Genomic DNA, 23,987 nt, shown 5'->3' with positions numbered 1-23,987 from the left:
AATAACAGGTCCTTGTTTGAGTTATTACAGCTCAATAATGCAGCAAAATACTACCCTGTAGTTAAGTTTTTCTGGCAATGGGATATGGGTCTTGCAATGTGTAATTGCTTCTCTATTATTACTCATCTAAGTACCACCAGTATATATTGGAAGCAGTAACTGGGCATGCACAATAAGGTTTTTAGAAAGAGGCTTGGAGTTTGAGGTATTATCACGGTGCTAAAAATAAAGGGAATATACAGGAGGAATGAGACATGTTGGGTAATTATGTACTTGAGATCAGTCATTTTTTTTCTATTTTCTAGAGTTGGCATTTGACTTACTCTGTTCAGGAATGTGTATCACTCTGTTGTGGCCTTTACATTCTAATTTAAAATCTTTTCCCTTGTTTCTCATGATACGCTTTTTTTTTTTCCTCACAGCTTTTCGTAGCTGAAGGAAAATGATGGAGGAGAGTGGAATAGAGACAACTCCACCTGGCACACCCCCACCAAGCACAGCGGGGGCGGCTGTTGCTGCTGCTACACCTGTCTCATTAGGTACAGAAACTTCCTCAGCAACTTGGTCACGTTTATTCATGTCTTTTGAAGCATGGCAATTCATCCAAAACCCTTGCAATCAGCATAATTACAGTGCTCTTCTCCAGGCTAATTGGAAGAATTTAAATTGTTTCTTAATCATGGAAGTATGCTTCTTATCTGACATGCATCTGACACACAGAGTATTTTAAAAATTTTTTTATTCTTGAAACTTTTTTATCAAAACATGTGGATGCATTTGTGTTTTTTAAGGATGTGGAGCCGGGGAAATAATACCTTCGACTACAGTGCACAGTTAGATGAACAGCATAGAAGGGAGTTAAAAACAAAATAAATTTACGGCCTTGTAGGAGTTAGTGGTAAACCTGGATAATCACTTGCTTTTTAATCTTGTGGGTGGTAATCAAAGCACTTTATCTGATTTTTCAAGAATGTGAACACCATATTCTGAATTACCAAATATTTAATTTTCTGACACATCTGGTGTTTGTTATCTTGAGTCACAGTAGTGCAGTGGACTCCAAAGTGGGGTGTCCTTACACCGGGGGGAGTGCAAGGCAATCCTTTAGGGTGTGGGAACAAAATATTAGAACTTCCATTAATATTTATTTTTATCTAAAAAATAAGAAATTAAGTTTTACTAATATTTAATACACTGCTTGACACTGGTGTCCTCGCTCAATTGGTCCATAAGTTGGGAGGGAAGAGCGGGTGTTCCATGATGCAAAGAGGTTGACAGTGGCACCCTCACTCATTAGCTCACTTTCATCATGTTATGACACTTTGCAGTTTGTGTGCCTGCTTAAGTGGATTTATGGATTATGTTATCTAGTTCTAACTATACTAAGCCTCGCAAAATGGACAAGTGATTTAAAAAAAGATTCCTGCAAAGAGATCACAGATTGAAAATACCGCTAATAATGCGAGCACAAGCAAACAACAAGAAAATGGAAGAGCTGACACTTCTCCTACTCCTCGTATGTGCTCTTTGCCATTGTTTTTACCTCGTAATGTGGCTAACAATCTAATCAGATGTGACAAAAAGTTGGCCAAAAAACCTTGAAAAATTTCAAGAGACTATTTGAAATATAAATTTACATATGCCATTGTTAATGATGAACCTTGCCCTAAGTGTATATTGTGCCTTGAGATATTAGCTAAGGATAGTATGAAGCCACTATGATTAGCAAGGCATCTAAAAACTAAGCAGAACATGAAAACAAACCTCTACAATTTTTTTGGTAATGTTTCAAGTCATACAGTACTCAATCCAGTACTTAAAAAAATTTCAGTAAACTTCATGATAAATCTGTAGAAGCCCCTGGAGATTTCTTACCTAATAGTGAAGAAAAAAAGTGATTTACATTGGAGAAACACTTGTTCTTCCTGACATGGTAAAAATGTTTGAAATAGTACATGGAAAACAATATGGTGACAAACTAAAATGAATTTGTCAGCAAATACTGTTGGAAGATGGATGGAAGACATTGCTAAAGATTTGAAGAAGCAAGTATTAGAACAAATTACACAGTGCTGGAAGTTTACTATGCAGTTGCCTGAAAGTGCGGATGTTCCTAACATGTTTCAGCTTATGATTTTTGCTAAGTTCTGTTTCAATAATAAAATACACAAAGAACTACTTTATTGTCAAACAGTAAAGGAGGGATGTGCCCGAGAAGATATATCCTCAACAGTAAATGACTTCTTTAAAAAAAGCAATGTTTTTATTAAAACTATGTAAGTGTAACCACTGATGTTGCAGTTGCTTTGACTAGGATAAAAGTGGATTCTGGACTAAGGTTACAGAGATAGCACCACACATGAAATTTATTCACTGCCTCACTGCTATTGCAGCAAAGAAACGGGAGCCAGAAGTGCACAAAGTGCTACAGGATGTCATAAAAAAAAAAAGAACTTTACAAAGTATTGTTAAAAAAACCTACTATTTAATGAGATAGGGAGTGACCATGAAATTTTTTTGTATCACACAGAGGTTTGCTGATTGTCATGTGGCAAGGTGTGTAAAAGAATTGTTGAACCTAAAAATGACATGAACATTTTTCTTTTACAAAAATCTAAGTCTCCAGATTTGCTGATGTTTTCTGTGATGACAAGTGGCTGTGAGCAGTGTGCTACCTACTAGATACTTAAAAAAAAAAAAAAAAAAAAAATGGCACTCGTAATTTGTTCCTTCAAGGTAAAGGTGACGTTTTAACAAGGAGTGATGCAGTAACTACTTTTTGTAAGAAAGTCATGCTTTCGAGAGAGCATTTTGAAAACTGGTATTTGGAAATGTTTCCATCATTATACAATCTTGTTGCCAAAAACAATGCAAGTGTGCATATTAAAACTTTCAGATCTGTACACGTAAACTTGCAAAGAGAACTTCCTGACCTGTCTAAAAATCTTCCAAACGAAGAGTTTCAGTGGGTTTTGAACCCATTTGTTAAAAATACCTAAGTGCAATACCTTCTGATTAGTTTGCAAGAACAATTGATTGACATCAGGGAAGATGGAAATTTGCTAGCTGAATTTCAAGAAAAACCTTTGCATAATTAGTATGTGGTAGTGGAAAATGAATAGCATCATTTAGGAAGCACAGCCAACAATGCACTTCTTACTTTTGGATCTATGTATCTTTGTGAGGTATCTTTTCCGCTATGACAGCCATTGAAGCCAAGTATTGAAATAACCTGAACATAGAACAAGACCTTCAAATTGCTGTTTCACGAGGTTTTAAACCAAGATTTAAAAAATAATGAGGCTTCTTCGATCACATTGCTCACACTAAAAAATTATTATTAATAATTGTATTATAACTATGTTAATAATTATTAACCTAGTATATTATTATATTAATAATATAATTAATTAAACAGTTTCCAGTGGGAGGAGGAGAGTTTTGTACTGTTAATAAGAAAATATTTTTGAATTTGTTCAACTTTATCTCATCCTTTTTAAATTTATACTGTGCGTGCTTTAGAATAGACACAATATACTAGTACAGTGGTACATGTAAATAATTTATAAATAAATTTACATATGTTGGGGGGGTGCATGTTCAAAAATTTTTTACTGATAGGTGTGTGTGATAAAGTTTGGAGACCACCGCATTAGTGCAACTTGGCTTGTCATTTGGCTGTCATTGATGTTTAGGCTGAGGCCAGTGAGATGCTTGAGCTAATCCAACAGCTTACTGCTATCAAAAATGGTCGTTTCTGTTTTTCTGACTTAATTTTCTGTATAGACTTGGTTTAGAGAGCAAAATTGGCTTATCCAAGGGTCAGCTGAGGGCCAGACTGAAACGGGGAAGGCAAAGGGATTAGGAGGCTGGACACGAGGGAAGAGCGGACTGCCTGGTGCTCAGTCCATCTCATACTACCATTCCTCTGAAGTGACTCCTGTCCTCCCAGATATTGTGAGTGTACATTTTGTTCTTAAAGATGGACACTTCCTGCATTATTGTTATTCCTGGTGATTAAGCAGTCACTCAGAAAGAGCAGTACTAGCTAGAAATTTCTAAGCCAGACTTCAGCTGCTATAAGTTTAGTTGTCAAATGTTGACTCATCTTTTTAAGCTTATTACAAATAGGATCATGCAAGAAAGAGAGATGTGGCTTACAAGATACTGTCACCAAAAATTGAGTGCAATTGCTGTTGTATGTAAACTCAAGCAGAACTAAAATTCACTTTGAAGGGAAGAAAGCAGACCAGGTCAAAACTTACTTCTATCTGAACAGTTATATAACTGAATCTCTAAGATTAAGGCTCAGCATTTCTAAAATTCCTTTTTTCTCTTTTTTCCCAGCTTTGTCCAGTCCCCTTGCTACACCAAGCATGTCATCTTCTCCCACATACTCGCCACCCTTGCCCACTGGAGTGTCTCCACTTCCTCCTTCTATGATGACTTCAGCTTCTCTTCCACTTGTGCCTTCTGCAATAGTTTCTACCATTGCACCACCTGTAACTCCTGCCCCACCTCCTGTTGTCCCTTCAACTTTTAGTACCTCCAAGTCCCAGTTCTCTACACCTCCTCCATTAAGTTCTACTACTGGCCCTGGTCTTCCTGCACCTCCCACTGGTCCTCCCATTTCAGGATTTTCCATGTCTTCAACCTATGACATTACCAGAGGTCATGCTGGTCGAGCACCACAGAGCCCACTGATGCCATCATTTTCTGCACCTCCAGTCGCAGGTAACTTTCTATTTATATGCTCTCATATTTCTGAGACAGGATGAGGGATCTGCTGCGTGGCTTTTTCCACCGCTCTCCTAGAGTCCTGCAAGTTCAGCTTCTTTATTTTTCTGGGTACAGTTAATGTAGCTGCACTCAGAAGAAGGTAGCCTTTAAAATACAGTCATGGTCTAGGACAGAGAGTCCTCTTTAGTAGAGTTCTGTGACCATTCAGGCTCACAGAAAAACTTGTTTGAGAGCTTTATTTTTTGTTAACTTGCACATGAAAGCCCAGCTGAAGATATATACGTATCTTTTGTTTAAATCAGAGAGTCAACTTTGGCCATTATATTTCCACAGAATGATATATCTAAGGCTGTAATCTTATTTTCAGTTTTTGTTCTGAAAAGTTGTCTATAACAAGCTGTCTATCATATGACACCAGCTTCTATTTTTTTGTTTCCAGCCACTAAATTGCATTAGGACAGCTAAAAATACATACCTTCCATGCAAGCAATTGCTGTAGTTGCTGAACTGATGTAATTTTCTGCTAGTGGAATGGAAACTTGGCTCTTCAACTGCAGTTGGGCCAGGCTTTTACTATTATTGGTGATACCTCTTTTAAGTAGTCTGTGTTAGAAAAACGTCTAAAAAGACCTATCAATTGTGCAGTGTAAAATAAAAATAACTCCTGATTAAGGCTAGTGTTGGAAAACCTGTTAAAATAGGCTTGAGTCACGGGACAAGGGCTTATGCTTAAATTTTCTACTGTTTGAGTTTCTTTTGTTTCCTTTTACATAAAGCTATTCATTTGCTTGCTCCTTTTTCTATTGCTACTAATTTCCAGCACTCAGGGTTAGAAAATTTCCTGCTTCTCTCTCTTCTATTCTGTATGAGAACATTCCTACCTCTTTGTTCAGAGAGCAACACCCATTCCTCTTTTTCATCTACTGATGGCTTATTATGAAAATACAATAAAAAGCACCATTGTTAAACTAATCTGCTAAGAAAAAATCATGGTTTAATTTTATATATAATATACAGGCAGTCTCGGTCCTGTTAGCAGATATTGCTGAACTCATTTACAGTAGTTATATCTGCTAACCTTTAACAAGCAGAATTGTTCTGGGGCCTTCAAGAAATGAAGTGAATCAGCCCAGTATTATTCTGTTCTTCCTGCTCATTTTCCTGTTAAACAATTGCATGTTGCTACAGTATAACAAATTAAATGCAGTAAAATAAATGAACACTTGTGTTTTATTTTTACCTCTTCCTAGGTGTTTTGGCAGACCCTATTACTCAACAAGCAACTTTCTCATCACCTTTGGCTCCTGGAACTGGTTCTGCAATCACTTTTCCTGAGGAGCGTGAAGACCCCAGAGTATCTACTGCCCAAGGTGGAGCACCTGCTGGAGGACTGTGGGGGTTCATAAAGGTATAGGTTTTTGTCTGTTACCCTTCATGAGGATTTACCGTTTTTTACTGACTATAATAAGGCATACCTTATTTTTTAACTGCATGTTACTGTGAATCCTGTCTTTTCTCTGGCCTTGTGCAAGGTGGCTGTTTTTAATAGTGGTGTTTGCTGAAACTATGCTTTTGCTCTTCCTCTGTATAGAAGAGGGAGGACAACACAACTGCAGGTGTTCTAGATTAATTTTAGTGCTTGTGACAGGAAGATATGCATGCCTAACAGGTTCTGTCACATGTTCTTAAATCATGTGAAGCTTTAGAATCTCTTCATACCTGAAAGCTGATTTTTACTTCACAGCAACTGGATGCAGAAAAAGATAGTCTAATATAGTCTAAGATTTTTAAGATATCTAAGAGATTTAAGATATCTAAGATATTCTGCTAGATTTTTCTGTTCTGTTAGACTTTTCTATACTGCTTCTATTCTGCATGAACGCTGAACTGTCTTCAAGAGCAACACCATTTTCTGTACTGTCTCATACTAAACATGAAGGAATAATTAAGAAGATTGATGTCCCAGTGGGACTGTAGAGTTTTGGAGGGTCTTTCAAGCCCTTTTGAACATGAAAACCTGGGAGAAAAAGTTGTATGTGACATGGCAGACTGAACCCTTCCTTACTCCAGGAATACGCATCTCGACAGTGGTACGGTCTTAAAGAGCAAGTTTAATCCTCCATCAGTATGGTGAGAGCAGAGTTGTCATGCTGCCCTTTTCAAGGAGAGATGTTTTCTCATGATCATAGAAACACATCTTCTTTCTTCCTTTAAATTATAATGTCCTTCTTGATCATCATATTTCTCTTAATATTTGCAATGGATGTTAATCACAGAATCACTAAGGTTGGAAAAGACCTGTAAGATCATCAAGTCCAACCATCAACTAACACCACCATGCCTATTAAACTATGTCTCACAATGCCTCGTCCACATGTTCCTTGAACACCTCCAGGGATGGTGACTCCACCACTTCCCTGGGCAGCTTATTCCAGTGTCTCACCACTCTCTCAGTGAAGAAATTTTTCCTAATATCCAGTCTAAACCTCCCCTGGCGCAACTTGAGGCCATTTCCTCTTGTCCTGTCACTTGTCACTTGGCAGGAGAGGCCAACACCCACTTCTCTGCAACCTCCTTTCAGGTAATTATAGAGAGCGATGAGGTCTAGAAGAGAACATTTTTCTTGTAACGTGATTCTGTAGCCCTTTCGTGAAAGCACCAGAGCTTGCAATTGCGAATTAGTTGAAAAGCCAATCTCATCCCCATTACTGTTGCCTTTATACCAGTAGGATCCAAAAGGTGTCCTGTTTCTATTTATGGCGAAGGTCTGTATCATTGTCTTCAATAACAAAATGTAGATTTTGGTTGAAATATTAGGTGTTCCATATTCTCTGTGTGTTCAGTGACCTCTTTTTGAGAATTTCCTAGGTGGAAGAGTGAGGAATCATTAATTATACTGAAGTCATCAAGTTCCTGATGTGTGTAAGCACACATCAGACTCTGTGTTTTTTACAGATCAGCCAGAATCTTGAAGACTAATGGGTAATTATTACAGAAATGCATGCTGGATTCCCTGTTGAAGGGCTTACACAGTAGTTACAGCAGTTATCTTTATTTCTGTTCTTGGAAGTAGTTGAACTACCCTGTTTCCTCTGGTGTTCTTAAGATACCATACCTTTCTTCCAGATTGCCTTCAAGCTAGATAATACCCAAGACTGTGACAATCTAAAATTGACAAATTAATGATCTAGAATCAAATGAGACCATTTCAGTTCCTTTGATCTGTTAAAGATGGCTGAGCAGTCTGATAGCAGTTCCAAGATTGGTTTCTACGTAATATATCAGAGGCGAAGTTGGATACTATTGCAGTCATTGTGCCTGACAGCTTGCATATTTGAGCAATGAAGACAGCCAGGATCTGAATTTTCAAAAGATTTGTGTCTTCACTCTGCTGACATGGAAGATTCTCCATTTGAGGAATTTGGATTTATGTTGACTTAGAATTCACTTGGTAGAAATTCCAAACTTAACTGCCTTATGGTTCCTAGTGTTGTGATAACTTCATGTTTTGCCTTGGTATAAAACTATTGATTATTTCTCTCTGCTTGTGCTAGGCTGATGAACATAAAGGCATCTTGCACAGGTAGAAGTGGCAGCTTCTTGCTGCTCAGGAACCTGATTATCTGCAGGACATGTATAATGACTTCATGTTAGGCAGCCAGGCTGCTGATTGGAGAAGTACTTGGCTTTGCATTACTGGAAAGATGCTAGAACTGGAAATTCCTACTGAAAATGTTTCTGAGGTTCTCATAGCATTCACTCAGTTTTTCTTAAAACAACAGACAAACTTCAAATTGTGAGAGAGCTGAAGGAGGAATATAAACTTGGTATGCTACCATTCGGAAAAGTCTTGTGTTATATGCATGAGAAACAAGTGGCTACAGGGAGATCTGGTTTGAAAAAGTTTAATTGTGCTGGAGTGAGTAATAGTTTTGTTTTCTTTACCAAATTCTACAGTCAGGCTTAGTGTTCTGCACAGTGGTGACAAGAGTACCTGAAGCCGGTAGTGAACTATTTCAGTGTGAGGCATGGGATAAGATAATCATTATTAGTAGCTATACAGTATCTCAGTGGTTGTAGAAGCGTGGGTTCTTTATTCTTTGTTAAGCTTGCTACAAAGAAATCAAAAACATTCAAAGGTTGGATGGGGCTTTGAGCAACCTGATCTAGTGGAAGGTATCCCTGCCCATGGCAGGAGGCGTTGGAACTAGTTGATATTTAAGGCCCTTTCCAACCCAAACCATTCTATGATTTATGGGAAAAAAGCTTTGCTGAGCAGAAGTTACTCTGAGATAATTAAAACTACTCCGATTCTGCAGTACTCTGAAATACTGTGTAGGTGTATTAAGCAAGCACTTTCTGGAAACGTGTATGTGCACGGTGCTGCCCTGTGTAACGCTTGTCATTTAGTGAAACAAATAGAAGCATATGCAGTTTCAGTATTAGACTGAAAGCAGTCTGTTTACTAAAGAAATTTTATAAAAGGTTTCTGTAAAATAGTTTCCAGTGCTTTATCTCTCAATGATTTAGCATTGGTATCTTTCTTCTTTCACCCTGTGATATTATCTGAATTTAAATAAACTTTTGATGAGATACAGACATTCATTAAGGCTATTTGCAAGACGTAGGACAATGTTTGTATTTACATTTAATGAACTTTTAGGTCTGTCAGCAGCTTCACCTATGATTTGGCTGGAGAACGTAGAACGTTTTTCCAGCAAAGTTTAGAATCCATTTGTAAATTGAGGACTTTCAGCTCAATTGCTCTAGAAATTTTTGTTAGTAATGGGCCATTCAAAAATAGATCTTACTGTGTTTAAGAAGGTTAGAAAAGAGACATTCTTCAGCTTGAATTATCTCAGTCTAAATCTAGCTACCCAGTCTGATGATACCTATAATTAGCATTGGGAATCTACAACTTTGCTAAATGCTCAAGGCTTCTGGTCCCAGAACAGGACTAGATCAACTGTGTTGCCCACCATCGCTGATGGGGCTGTTTCTGCATCAGTGCAGAAGAAGATGGTAAAGATGATACTTGAGTTTCATGTTGTAGCTGAAAAGTCATGCACTGTCATATTCTGTAGCATTTGTGCTGAGGAGTGAGATAAAATAGGTGTTACAAAGTGTAAATGTGGTAAGAAAAACGCAAGGCACCTTAATATTTGGGTTTTGTTTGGTTTTTTAACTGTAACATTTTGAGTTTCTTGGGAAAAAAACAGAAGATAATATGGAAATCTATTTGCTTAAATTTAGGGTGTAGCTGACAATCCCATGGTGAAGTCTGTTCTTGATAAAACCAAACATTCAGTGGAGACAATGATCACGACGCTGGATCCTGGCATGGTTCCATATATCAGTAAGTATTTGTGACAAACCATTAAGTAATACATGCAAATGTTAGAGAGGTTAATGTAATAGCACACTATTTTTACACTTAAAGGTTGTGTATGTAGTGTGTTAATTCAAAGTCGCAATACTGTACTGATTATTCAAGTGTATTGTCCACTGAAACTGTCACTCTGGAGGCTGACTTTTTATGCGTGTCTTGAGGTTCATTTGACTGTTGTATTCCACTATAGTTCAGATAGTGTCACAGTAATATCCTTTAATTCAGACTGTGAAAGATGAGGAAGTTATAAAGAAAAAAAAAATGAAGAGACCTTGTTTATAATCGCTAAGTTGCATACTGTTTTCTCCCACTGTGTCTCTATTTAAGCATTATGGAGTTGAGTTTAAAATACACTGCATGTGTTCTGCTGGTTCACACGCTTAAATACTACTGTGTAAGCTGTCACATTAAAGTTAAAACAATCCAAAAGGTAGGCATACTCAGAGAGGCATAGGACAGAGGTATTTACATAGTTTTTGACGCTTTCTTCTGACTTTCAGCTGTTCCACTTTTCTAGCCTAATAATATTTATACTTTTTTTAGGAAATTCAGCAGACTTGAAGCAGTTTCTGAATCAGTTAGTAGGAATGTTCAAATTCTAAAATGGTCTAATGAAGTCTGAAGTATTGCTGAGCATTGAGCCTTGAAGGAACAACATGGCATTCAATTATAGCTTGAAAATTAATAGGAAGGAGAAACATTGTGGTATGCACCATTTTTTGTGTTACTACAGTACATTGCTTGTCACATATAACTGACCTGAGATTTCTACTTCATTAAAACAAGGAAGCAAAAGATGTAATTTGTCCAGGGTGGTGGTTTGGTTTTGGTTTTTTGTTTTTTCTTCCAGCAGTCTGGTAAGCAGTCCTTCTTCTTAGTTGTGCCAGTACTGCCCTTTGTGATGTAGGTGATGCTGGTCAGGAAACTGATAAGGCTGAGAAGAAACTATTAAAATGTTTTTGCATTTTGTTTTTCTGAGCTGTTTTTCAGCTGGAGGTGCTCTGTGATCCAGCTGACCATGTTGCTGCACTATTGTACTAATCCAGTGGACAATATGTGCAATAAAAGGGGAAGATGCCCTAATTATTGAGTAGTAGTTAATGGTCTTACATTGAAGGGAAAATATCCCAGCAGCTGACTAGTGAGGAGATAGTGGGATATGGAATCAGTGAGAAGGCCAGCCAGCAACTGACAAAGTATTTGTGGGGAGTAGCAGGATGCGATGCAAAGCTACAGTAAATGTTGATTATGCACAATTTGGCAAACTGTATTTAAGGTTTCTTTTGCAGTCATGACCATCCCTTTTTAAAATAGGATCTGTCAGCATCCAATGACGGTTTAGATAGTTTGACACAGTATTCACTGGGCAGAAAAACATTACGTAGATGAGGAAGTAGTTCTAATAAAATGCTTTGCTTGTAAGATTCAGTTAGAGTAAGCAAATTCAGTGGTTATCTCAAAGTTCTCTAAAGTCGTGTTGGAAGGGAAAGCATCTGTATACATCTTGGCTACTAATACATTGCATTTTTTTTGTAGTTGCAGGTTATGGAAATAGGGCAGAGATTTGTAAACTTAGTATGTATTTCCTTCTAGAAATGTTCAACAAAAACCATGTCCTCAACAAGAAGTGGCAAATAGTGCAAGCAAATAGTGTTTCTGTAATCTCTTTCTTGAAAAGAGCTGAACTGCTGTCATTGGCACATTGTGAAGATGTCATCTGAGGCAAGCACCTGGAATAGAAAATTTCTGTCTGCACAGGAAATGGTCACTTTATAAGCATAAACATCAATGCTTTTATAACAAAAGACAACAGAGAATCTTAAATTGTATGTGGAACTGTAATTTCAGTTTATAATACAAAAGGTGCAATGAAATTTTATGTTCAAGCAAGCTTAACTTAATGTGACAGTTCTGTCTCTGAATTTTCCGGGGTATATCTAATTCTTATATTTTAGGTTTTAATATTTCCGTATTACCACAGTGTGTGACAGATCTTGTCACAAGTTGTTTCTTTTAATGCATGTAATATCTTTATTTCCCTTCTGTAGTATCTGTGATGAACAAAGATAGGTTTTTGATATATGATGATCCTCAATCCAAAAGAACATAATCTGTATTTTGCTGTTGCAATACACAAACATGCAGCACAGTTACCATTCTTAAGGTACTATGCAGTAATTTACTAGGTACATTATGGGTTAGTTTTTAGTTGCATTAAAACCTCTTCAACAGTTTTTCTATCCCTAACAAGGCTAACTTGTTATTTAATGCTTAGCAAAACCCTGCAGTCAATTTTAAGCACTTGTTTACTTATGTTAACTTGATTTCTATCAATAAGGGATCAATGAAAAAAGATACTTTCAATAACTTTTTAGTCCTGTTGTTACCCAGTGTTTAAAACAATTGCCCAAAGTTCAGTGATGTGTACACCCAATTCCATTCAGTAAAGCAATTAATAAATAGTTAAAAAATAGCCTAAAACCCAAATAGAATGTTTTACTACTGTTCTGGCATATCTCTGGTGATACTTCATAAAAAGATAATGTTTCCTGTAACTGAGGTCTGCTAAGTAATACAAGCCAAAGAATAAATTGTTCTTCTCTTTAAAATTTAAGCTTCAGTCTTGTCATTATCAATGGAGGAATTTGTCTTACGTCATGATAAATACAGCAGACTTTGTCAGCATGTGTAATTAGGTGGGGTGTTAGTGTTTAGAAGCAAAACCACTGGGCTCTGTTCTTTTTTCTTTTAAGAGGTAGCTTAACATGTTTTTGTACAGTCAGTGGGCCTGGGAAATGACAGGTTAAAAGGCTGTTTCTTCACTAGTTTGCTACTGTTGTTCTAAGAGATGTCCTGCTGGATCACAGAATCACTAAGAAGGAAGGGACCTCTGGAGGTCATCTTGTCCAACCCCCCTCCTTCAGCAGGGCCACCTAGGGCCAGTTACCCAGGACTTCATCAAGGCAGCTTTTGAATATCTCCAAGGATGGAAACTCCACCACCTCTCTGGGCAACCTGTGCCAGAACTCAGTCACCCTCACAGTAAAAAAGTTTTCCTGTATGTTCATATGGAACCTCCTGTGTTTCAGTTTGTGCCCATTGCCCCTGGTCCTGTCACTGGGCACCACTAGAAAGAACCTGGCTCCATCCTCTTTGCAGCCTCCCTTCACATATTTGTACACATCAATAAGATCCCCCTGAGCCTTTTCTTCTCCAGGCTGAATATTCCCGGCTGTCAGTCTTTCCTCATAGAAGAGACGCTCCAGTCCAGTGAGTCATCTAGCTTAATATTCTGTCTTCAGCAGAAGGAACAGGAGATGCTGTATGGTAAATGACAGTAGATATGGTGACTTCTGTAGTTTTTTCTCCTTGTACTCCTCCATCATCCACAGCCGTTGGACTAAGGATGACAAGAGGCTTGTCCCTACACACTACTTTTAGTGCCTGCTTGTGGACATTAATTTGTCCTTTACACTTGCTGATGCAATTTATTTACGCTGCTTTCTCTGATGTCAAATTCCATGTTTGAAAAAAGCTTAAGCTGTTCTTAAGAAAGCTTGTCGCAGCAGGGACAAGTTTTATGAGATGTTTTTGCATGAATTAAGTTTGACAATAAAAACGATCCAGCTGTGATAAAGACAGATGTGAGGTACAATTGAACTCATCAATCTTTTGTAGTAGTTCTTGATTTCTTTTAATTCATGAACTGTTTTGTGTTATTCTAAAAAAGCTTAGTGAAAACTAAGAGATAACGCCATATGGAAATCATTCAGAAATACTTACAACTTTTTGATTCTATAGATATTTAATATCTAAACTCAGGATAAAGCTGTAGGCAGGCAGACAGGCAATAAAATGACACTGAAATTCACAGTCCAAGGACAACTGGAAAGTAATGCGAGCCTTTCTTTTAAAGCTTACGTAATTTGATAGCTATTCACTGGATTTTATGAACTGCATCTGTGTTCTTGGTCCCTTTCATAAGGACGAGTTTGTCTGTCACAACAACATTCCTTACCACTTCCCAGAACACCAAAACATCCTTAGAAATGGATGTTACAAGTTATTCTCCTAAATCCATGAATTGTCATCTTAAATGACTGGTGTGCTTTTTTTCAGGTGCTGAACAACCATCAGTTCCTGTTGTCTGTCTTTCATCCATGAATCACTTAGCTATTCATCTAACTTTTACTTCCTATCTTAAGTGACTTCTGCCTCATGAAAGAACTTCTGTATAGTGCATGAGAAAGCGAAGACCAACTGAAGCATACTCTTAAGATGTAGAATGTATTTAAACTAGCTTATAGTAGGAATGAGGAAAAATACATGCATATATATATGTATTTTACAGAAACTGGGGGAGAACTGGACATAGTGGTTACTTCTAATAAAGAGGTAAAAGTCGCAGCAATTCGAGACGCCTTTCAAGAAGTCTTTGGAATGGCTGTTGTTACTGGAGAGGCTGCACAGTCTAACATCGCACCCCAACCTGTGGGCTATGCTGCAGGTTTAAAAGTAAGTTGATATATAACAGTACTAAAGTACCTCCGATACAAAGAGTGGGGCAACGTTCACCCAGAAGAACCTGATTTTCTGTAAAGGGAAGGTCAATTTGTGGGATAAGTAAACATTTCCTTTTTTTTTTTTTTTTTCATTGCCATCTAGATCATTAGATCAGTTTAAAGATGCTTGTTGAAATAGTTTTTGGGTTTTTTTGCAAACACATTCACAGCAAATGAAGAATATTTATGTCAGTTTTCTTATACTGTCATTGATTGCCATCACATCTAGCATACATTGTGATATTACTGTAGTTTCAAAGTATATCATGCTTTTCTTCTTCATCTATTACTAGTACACCATGTTGGGAATGTTAGAAATTAAAAGACTCTTTGAGACTGAGTTGTCTCCCCATTAATTCTGTAGATCGAAGATAGTTTGATCAACACTTGTCAGGGATCTTCCCAAACAGATCTATGTTACGTCTAAAAAGTAAGAATTCACTACAGCCCTGCAAACAGCTGTGCTGGCCCAGAGGAAGTGTTAGCAAAGCTTATTTTCACCAGATTTTAAAAATGTACATGTTTGTCAGGTGTAGCTAGGTGCAACCACCTTCTTGGCCAATAACTAAAAACCCTGAAAAGAGCTATTTACTGTTCTGTTTCTTAAATGTAAGCAAATCATTTAGTCATTAAAAGGGAAGTATTTTCTTCTGACTGCTGTGGCAGTGTTCACAGCTGAGTAAAGCCTATCCTCATAGCAATATATTAGCTGATACAATTTTATATTGATGGTTGGACCTGATGATCTTACAGGTCTTTTACAACCTTAATGATTCTGTGATTCTGTGAAGGAGAGTAATGTATATGTTCCTTTACCTGTTTAGCTACTGCAGTGTAGTAGTAGTAGTAGTACTTCTATTACCACTTCAGAGTGATAACAGGTTTGGAGTCCTACATCTTAGTTCGATAGGTACCACAACAAAGAGATTCTCTCCCTTGGTCTTACAAAGTTGGTCCAAAGCCCTTAAAGGATCTAAACCCAACAAATCTTAAGGTGCAAAAATGTCAGTGTGAGTAACAGAAATATATACTGATGCTTTAACTAATAGTGAAACTTGGAAGTTACAGCATATGAATTCTTTGCATGCTAATCCAGGTCTTTTTCATGGAAAAATATAAACTAAAAATATTTACCGAGTTTTATCATATTTTTTGTTACTGTTTGGGATTCCATTATGGCTTTTCATGAGTTGGTTTTTGTTTTTCTTAACGTTGAAATCAGAGTAATCTTTAAAAAGCTCTCATATTTTCTGTTTAACTTGAAAAATATGTTCTAGAGTTCTTTTTGCATTCATCTGTAAGCATTGTACTATGTTGTGATTAAAAGATAATGTTGTCTGACAGCTTATGTTACCATTTAGGGAGCCCAAGAAAGGATAGACAGCTTGCGTCGCACAGGAGTAATACATGAAAAACAGCCTGCTGTATCAGTAGAGAACTTCATTGAAGAATTGCTTCCTGACAAGTGAGAACTTGAAATATATTCCTGGGAGGGGGGACGAAAAAAAAGGAATATTCTTTGTTGACTCAAAGGGGCCTATAAAGAGATCCTGGCAATATCACTCCAAACAGAAGAAAGGATTCTGTCTTCAGTATTGCTTTGGCAGTCTTGATTTTGGTGATGATGTTCAGCTTTTTGTCCAGACATCTTGAGACTTTAATATACAAAATCTTTGCCAGGTTTATCGAGATTCACAGTATAAAAACACAATGAAATTATACTGAACTGACAAAATTAAGGAGCTGTAAAAGTTGGAATGTGGCTAGTAGTTTGCTGACTTTTGTGTGTGCACTCTCTCTTCTCTTTCTCTGAAATTTTATTTGGTTCAGAAAGAATATTGGGAGATGTTTTGGCAATTGTAGTAATATGATTTTATCAGATAACATATTATCCATTTTCCTTTCACCAAGAATGTACTTACTACTTTTAGTTTGCACTGCACAGGCATAACAATAGTGTTTTCAAATACATTACAACTTGATTTCATAACATGCTTTTTGACAGACAATTCTTGAAGTAGCTTTATAACTAATTTTCAAAACATTAAGGACAATATTATGTTTTTCTTAATGCAAACTTAAATAGTTTTTTTCTAATGTTTGTGTTTTTGTTCATGTGATGAGCTTTGATTTATTTTTTTGACACATACTCTCCTCTTGCTCTATTTTTAAAGGTACATTTAGTATCCTTAGTGGAAGATGGATGGTGAATTTTCTAAAGTAAATAGAATTAGGAAGTGTTTTAATTTTTGTTTAGTATTTATTTCCATCTAGTCTGATTTAGATATTTTATAGTATTTCCACACAACAGTAACTATGACAATGAGATCTCTGTTTCAAAATAATTGCTGTTCTCGTCCTTTGAATTTACTCATTCTTAAATCTGAAAATGTTGCTTAAAGTACTCGACATGAAAGAGCTCACCCAGGACTGCAGTGTTATTGAAAAGAATGCGAGCTCTTCTGTCCACACATTACAGTCTTGATCTTCGATATTAGTTACAGTAGAAACAAAGAATAACTTAATGCATGCTTTAATTTTTAATTCAGTAGGCAACATTGAAAGCTTCCTTGCATGGTGTTACGAAAAATATTTGAACTATTTTTGGCCCTTGTTTTTTTCTGCAATGAAATGATAGGTCATCGTGCTAGTAATTGATTAATTATTATTCTGAAGTGAGCATTGTGGTGTTACATTTCTACTATGGGGGATGCAGTCAGTGTTTTGCTGATATTGTTTACGATACTTATGCATGTCCGAAGGAGAGGAGTTTCCAAGAAAGCACCCACCAATATTAAGAACTCTGCACCTAACACTTAACAGATCAGTCCCTACTCACAGCTGAACTTACCAGTTGTCCATCAGACAGCTGAAGGACATGACTTCACTTTCCAGCTGCATGTCCTGAATACTATTTGCAGAAAAGGTTGCCAAATATTTTATGTGTATTTTACTCTTTAGACTGTAACTGCTTTATTAATTGGGAGCAAGTTATCTTTAACCATGAAGCTTTCTCAACAGTATTTCATCATTGCAAGTGAGGTATTCCGCTATGACAGAGCATTCCAGCGCTCTGTTTCCTGATACAAAGATGATGCAAGTGAAGTGCTTCTTCCTGTCTTGCTCCACTGAACTCTTAACATGAAACTTATGTGGCCCAGCCAGTCATTTCTTAAAATTAGTGTCTTTCATTTCTTTTTATAACAACATTCTTGCTTCCCATGCTTTAAAGAATAAAATACAATTTATATGTAGACATGTATATAATATATATGAAAAAACAACTACAATAATAATTTCCTTTTTAAATCTTTTATGATTCTTGGCCTTGATTTTGTGTTTGTGCTTTGCCTGGAGTGTGTTTCTCCTGTGGCAACTCAACTGTAAAACTGTTAGAGGAATTGAATACAGTGAGGTAGTGATGCTGCATTGCCCTTGGTTTTATTTGGATCATGTCAGTGTTGTTAGTTTGGTGATAGGGAGAAATGATTTAATGTTTTTGCAAGCTAGACAGGGAATCATTTCGGGTACTGCTTCAATAGCCTTTACTGTGTTTTCTGCAGCAGACACCATCTTTTCTGAAAGGTGCAGAAGTGCTTCTCTGAATAAATCATTTAAATGATTGTTATAGGATTAGACATACCAAAAAATCTTTTGAATATAGAACATGAATGATAAATGGATTATTTTTTTTGTTAGGGAAGGTTATCTTAATGAGAAACATTCTTTCAAAGATTGAATGAAAACTGTAGCATAATAAATATGGCCAAAACAACGTTACTGCACACATGCCCACCTCACCAGCTTTCTTTATTTCTTTGATCTGTAAGTTTCATGTATTTTATATATTTTTATGTATGTTATGTATTTTACATGCATACACATGCACTATAATTTTACATATATATATAAAAATCGATAGATGAAAAGCCATAGAAAAAAACTAGAACACTTTGGTGAAACTCATCATTATTAATACATTTGTAGTAGAGTTTGTAAAATGGTCATAATTCAACTGCTAACATGTTGTTTTCCAATTGAGTGATACACAGTACTCAGAAGTAAAGTAACTTGCACGTCATTGCAGGTGGTTTGACATTGGATGTCTGATTATTGAGGATCCAATTCATGGAATTCATCTGGAAGCTTTTACCCAAGCAACACCAGTGCCTTTGCAATACGTTCAGCAGGTGAGTTTTCAGTTTTCCTACCAATGTTGGATTAACAGTTGAGACATAATACTTAGGTTTTCATTTCATTTACGATGTCAGTTCTTACTGACAGTTGCTCCACTTGAATGTTTTAATTTATGAAATGAGGATAAAAACGATTTTTGAATCATCTTTATGTATTACCTAAAAATCTTTAGGCATTTTGTGGCAAAGCAATTCTTGATCAAGAATCTCATTCTGCAATACACTTCGAAGCACTAGTTTTACTTTTTTATTAACAAAGAAGAAATATTCCAAGAAGAAATTAACCAAGAGGAAATACTAACCAAGAAGAAATTAACCACAAAGAAGTACTCCCTCAAAAAGAAAATATAACTTTAATCATTGAAATATTGTCATCAGTCTGGTTCATTGACCCAAAATTACCCCTCATGAATCTTTACATAGGTAAAATAAAAATACTTATTCTTCCTCAGGTGCAGAATGAGGTCCTTGCAGCTTAAGTAATGCACTAAGCAACTGCACCAAGGAAGTGCAGTAAGCACTCTTATCCATCAAAAGGCTTGGTTTCCTTTCTTTAACTTACTTCACACATGGATTGGAGTTTCATCTAATACCAGCAAAACTGTGTAATAGTGAAGTGTCTGTGTGCACACATGGATATGTTAGCAATTCAGTGAAGTAGCTTACACTTTGTTTAGGCACAAGTTGATAAACTGAGATCTTACCACTCAATTTTTAATAAAGCTTATAAAGCCTCAGTATTTATGTTGTTAATTACCAGCAAACAGACAGCATGCAGTACTGATTAGTATTCTGAAAACTCATTCCTAATAAATAAATATAGGATACCCCTTCTTCAGATCTGTGCTTGGACTTAATTCCACCATGAACATATAGACTCTCACCTAAAAGACAACACTGATTTCCTCTTCTGACTGTACTATTCTGACAAGGATGTAAAATTTCTGAAATGGAAAGATTTAAATCTTGGAAGTATCATGGTTCATCCCCATGAAAATAACACAGTACTGTGCAGTTATTAAATATAACCAATATAAGTTTTTAATGAGATTGTTTACATTTCTTTGGGTGCGCACTGGGAATTACTCGAAACTCCAGTCACTGCATGTTGCCTGACAGCAGATGAGAGTCATACATTAGTTAACTCTCATCTGAAAATTCTTTTTAAATAAATGTTTCCATGAAGAATTTCAAAACAAAACTGTTTGGGGTTTGATCCTCAAGCAGTTGTTTTGAGAAAACAAAGAGTAACTGTTTAATTTTTTACCAATTCCAATAGAATGAAGATTTGCAGGATTGGGTTTTAGTTCTTATTTTTCAGAGTTTTTATAACTTTGAAAAGCTGATGAGTGGCAAAAGGAGAAGTATTGCTCTGTCTCTCTGTAGTTTTCCAGAATTCTTTTCAAAAAGCATAGAAAAAGAAGTGAAGCTACAGCGAAAAAGTATTAATTAAGCAGATACAATTTCATTGACTAGATGATCTTTAAAGGTCCATTCCAACCCAAAGCATTCTATGATGCTATGAAAATAGGCACAACAATGTGAGGTTACTACTTAAGTAATTGTAACATTCTCTGTGGAGTATTGATATGAATTAAACGATTCTTTTAAACATAAAGCAGAACAGGTACCTTTAATTTTGGTTTCTCTATTTTGTCATTTAAAAACTACAGTTAATAACTTTTTGAGTATTTTTTTCTCTTAGGTAAAAACTTTGTGACTTTGAAAAGCAGTGTTTTCCTTGTAATAGCAGAAAACATTCTTGTTTTAACTTCTACGCAACCTGTTTAGTGTATAGCTTGGTATATAGTACAGATTCGGTGGATCTGTAAGCCTTTAAACTTGAATTAGATCAAATTCTACTCTCCTATTTGAAGAAAAATGTTCTTGTAGGTACATCAACAGCAAAACACAGCTTTAGGAAATTAGGAATAAGGACAATTTCTTGTTCCTTTGCTTAAGAAATCTGCCTTTTATGTACCTCTTGATAATAGCAAGTTATTTTGATATTGGAGCAGACTGCATATTCTAACAAACTTATATATGCTGTTATCGTTGCAAGACAGTAGTTTTAGGAAGGCTGGAACACGCTAACGAACTTTAATCTGCTGTACATGCACTGGAAAAAGGCTAACTTGAATATTTGTCAAAACAAAATCAATATGAAGAATTGGGCCCAATGTACAATCCTGTGAAGAACTGAATAATACTAAGAACAGTCTTACTGAGGCTAAAAGTCTTCTGCCCTTCATTGTATGTGACAGTGGCCAGAGGTGGTTGCCTAGGACGAGCATCAGACCAGATAAACACAGTGATACTTCCCCCACTGTTTCCCTTCTGCTTCCAACTTCAAGGAATTACAGTATGTAATCCCTCTGCGATCTCATGGAAATAGCTCAGTCCTCCTTTTCTGCCAGGCTCAGCTTTCTTCTTGTATTTGGCCACTTGCTGGCTTCAGAGGAACATTTTAACCTTTTTTAAAACCTTTGGAGAGCAAGTCATTGTACAAAATGTATAATTACCGATTCCATCTGTTGGCTACTTTAAAAGAAAAAACTACTTCCTGGTAATGACAGAAGGTCTTTACTCTCTTAAGTGTTGTATTTTAGTTTTATGCTGTTCAGATGTCATTTGGATCATGATACATGCAAATCCGAAAGTTATAATTGGCTAGGCAAATTATGTGGCAGTCTGAAATTTGGATTCTGATACCCTTTAATTTGCCATGTAGTCCTATTGATATAAGAATGATTACTTACGAAAGTTGGTAATGGTGAAGATAGAAACAAAACAACTCATTTCAAACTCTTTCAATAATAACTTCTCAAAATGTTACACAGGCTAAGAGTCTCACTCCTCAGGACTACAATCTGAGATGGTCAGGCCTGTTGGTGACCGTGGGTGAAGTTCTTGAGAAGAGTGTACTGAATGTCAACAGAACTGATTGGCACATGGTATTCACTGGCATGTCCCGCCGACAGATGATCTACAGTGCAGCTAAGGCTCTAGCAGGAATGTACAAACAACACTTACCACCCAGGACTGTTTGAAAGAAGGCTGATCCATGACACTAAGGCATACTGGTTTTGATTCTAGACTTGAGGTGAAAGCTACGTACTCTAATTCTCAGTGGATACAACACAGATTTGTAATCTAATTGTAAACTGTATTTTACTTTTTAAGAAGTGAAGGTAATTTCCAATACTGGAAATGAGCAATTGCAATTTTTAACTGCTATATGATTTTCAATATGGTTCACAAAACAGGAAATCAGAACAAACATATATTTATAACGGGGATGAATAGCATTACAGTTTGTAAAGTGGAATGTGCTATTATTTGACACCTTACGAGGCATTTGCTGAGATATTTTAGTCTGTATACTTTTTTAAAGAAGGGGTTCATTGTTTAGCTATTTCTATTATATTAGTAATATGAACATGTTGACAGCATAATGTGTGTTATATAGCATTTCAATCCGGAGAGACTACCTTCTGTATTAGATGTTTTCTTGGGGCCTGTGCTTAGGTGGTTCTTAACACCTCATAGGTTGGTTGTCTGTATATAAGTTCTCAGGAGTGATGCTGAGTAGTTTTTACAACACATAACAGTGAGCTGCTGAAGAAGAGCACAACTCTATGCCTCATTAGTTGAAGTCATTGCTAAATAATTTTGAAATCTCATTTTCCATGCTACATCTTTTTTACTTTTATGTAACAGTAATGAAATTCATGTCCATTTAAAACACTAGACAAATTTTAAGTTGCTTCAGTGGGTTTTGGATCAGGTACCACATATGCATGAAATTATCTCAGCAGCTTCAATAACATAATTTACTCCAGTGCTTCCAAACTTCATATTTTATATGGAATTATGTAATTTCTTCTACAAAGTTATGGTGGAAAATGGTGACATGTGTATCAGTTGCTTTGCTATCCTGGGGTTTCTAAACATTTTTAAGTCTTTAAATGCCTTCTTGATGTCACGAGCTTACTGTTTCTTATATAAGTCTTCATTGGTGTCTGATTTTTTCATGGGTATAAATGCCCCCTGTCCATGCTCACACAATCCTAAATCTTTATCTAGAAATACGGAAGTAATTGTGAATAAACTATTTTGGTAATAATACCTTTTTTTAAGAAATGAAGAATAAACAAATACTTCTTGTTTGCCTTAAAGAAGCAGTTTTTCAGCTTATATTGCTCTGCCTTTACCTTTCTTAGATGCTTTCAAAGAACATTTTTATATATGATATACTGTTAAGCCAGCTCATATTTGTACCCAGTGAAAGTCTGTCTATTTCCAAGTAATATATTTTGCCTTAATTGGCTTACTCTGTAAATTAGTTGAATAAATGTTTTTGCTAGAGGATTGTATCTATTTTAAAGGTTTATTTTTTAATATAGCTGATGAACATCTGCTTATTGAAATTATATTTACATGGTCAAGGTAGAAGTTTGGCACATACTTAAATGCCTATCTTGTCTGAAAAAAAACAAAACAAACAGAACCTGACTCTTGCAGTCTTGAGATCTCTTGTTGGGAGCACTTCTGTGTATCATAAATGAAAAGGATGGTACAGGGACTTCTGTTTGTCATTGTTCAGTTAAGGCATCTTTGCTTTTATTGTCATTTCAGTTTGCAGTGTATAATATGTTGAATGCTGCCCTTTTATTCCCTGCTTACAGCATCCTCCATGATGCAAAGGAAGAGGACATGAAATCATCAGTAGGTTTATGTGCCCTGGCATGAGTTAAATTAAAACTGAAGAGGAATTTCCATTTTCTTTCTCCCTTTCCTGGCCCTGGCCTTCACTGTTTCTCAGAGGTGATAAGAGTGGAGGCACAAGGTGGCTTCTCATTTTGCAGCACCTCGTTCATTGTTGTGACATTGGCCCAGCATTCCAGCTATCTTATGAGGCTGCTAATGTGGCTTACTCAAAGGCTGCCCTGGCCTGCCTTAGAGAATTTTCAGGTCTCTAGTCTCCTGTAGAAATTTGCTTTCTCTATGTCAAAATGAGAGTGACTGCCGGCTCTTCTCTCTGTGTACTTTCTCCTCATGATTGGGTACTGCGATATGATGCAATCAAGTGAAACAGTC

The 23,987-nt window shown here is 36.4% G+C and overlaps 1 protein-coding gene across 1 annotated transcript; it reads left to right on the top strand.

Annotated features, from left to right (window-relative positions):
• Positions 1-281: 281 nt before the first annotated feature.
• PRRC1 (proline rich coiled-coil 1) lies at positions 282-23,263 on the top strand. Its single transcript, XM_059833414.1, has 8 exons — positions 282-539; positions 4,348-4,734; positions 5,991-6,148; positions 9,994-10,096; positions 14,481-14,644; positions 16,053-16,156; positions 18,779-18,881; positions 21,728-23,263. Exons 1-8 carry the CDS (start codon positions 443-445, stop codon positions 21,935-21,937), a joined length of 1,326 nt encoding a protein of 441 aa, XP_059689397.1. The 5' UTR covers positions 282-442; the 3' UTR covers positions 21,938-23,263.
• The last annotated feature ends 724 nt before the right edge of the window (positions 23,264-23,987 follow it).

Source organism: Gavia stellata, chromosome Z (assembly GCF_030936135.1).
Source record: "Gavia stellata isolate bGavSte3 chromosome Z, bGavSte3.hap2, whole genome shotgun sequence".
Lineage (NCBI taxonomy): Eukaryota > Metazoa > Chordata > Aves > Gaviiformes > Gaviidae > Gavia > Gavia stellata.
The sequence above is the reverse complement of the archived record's forward strand: the minus strand, read 5'-3'. Positions and strand labels throughout refer to the sequence as shown.

Excerpts from the sequence above, each read along its gene's own strand:
- PRRC1 (XM_059833414.1), top strand. The coding sequence starts at position 443 with ATGATGGAGGAGAGTGGAATAGAGACAACTCCACCTGGCACACCCCCA. Across the intron at positions 6,149-9,993 it reads GACTGTGGGGGTTCATAAAG|GGTGTAGCTGACAATCCCAT; the intron begins GTATAGGTTTTT and ends GCTTAAATTTAG. Across the intron at positions 16,157-18,778 it reads GAAGAATTGCTTCCTGACAA|GTGGTTTGACATTGGATGTC; the intron begins GTGAGAACTTGA and ends ACGTCATTGCAG.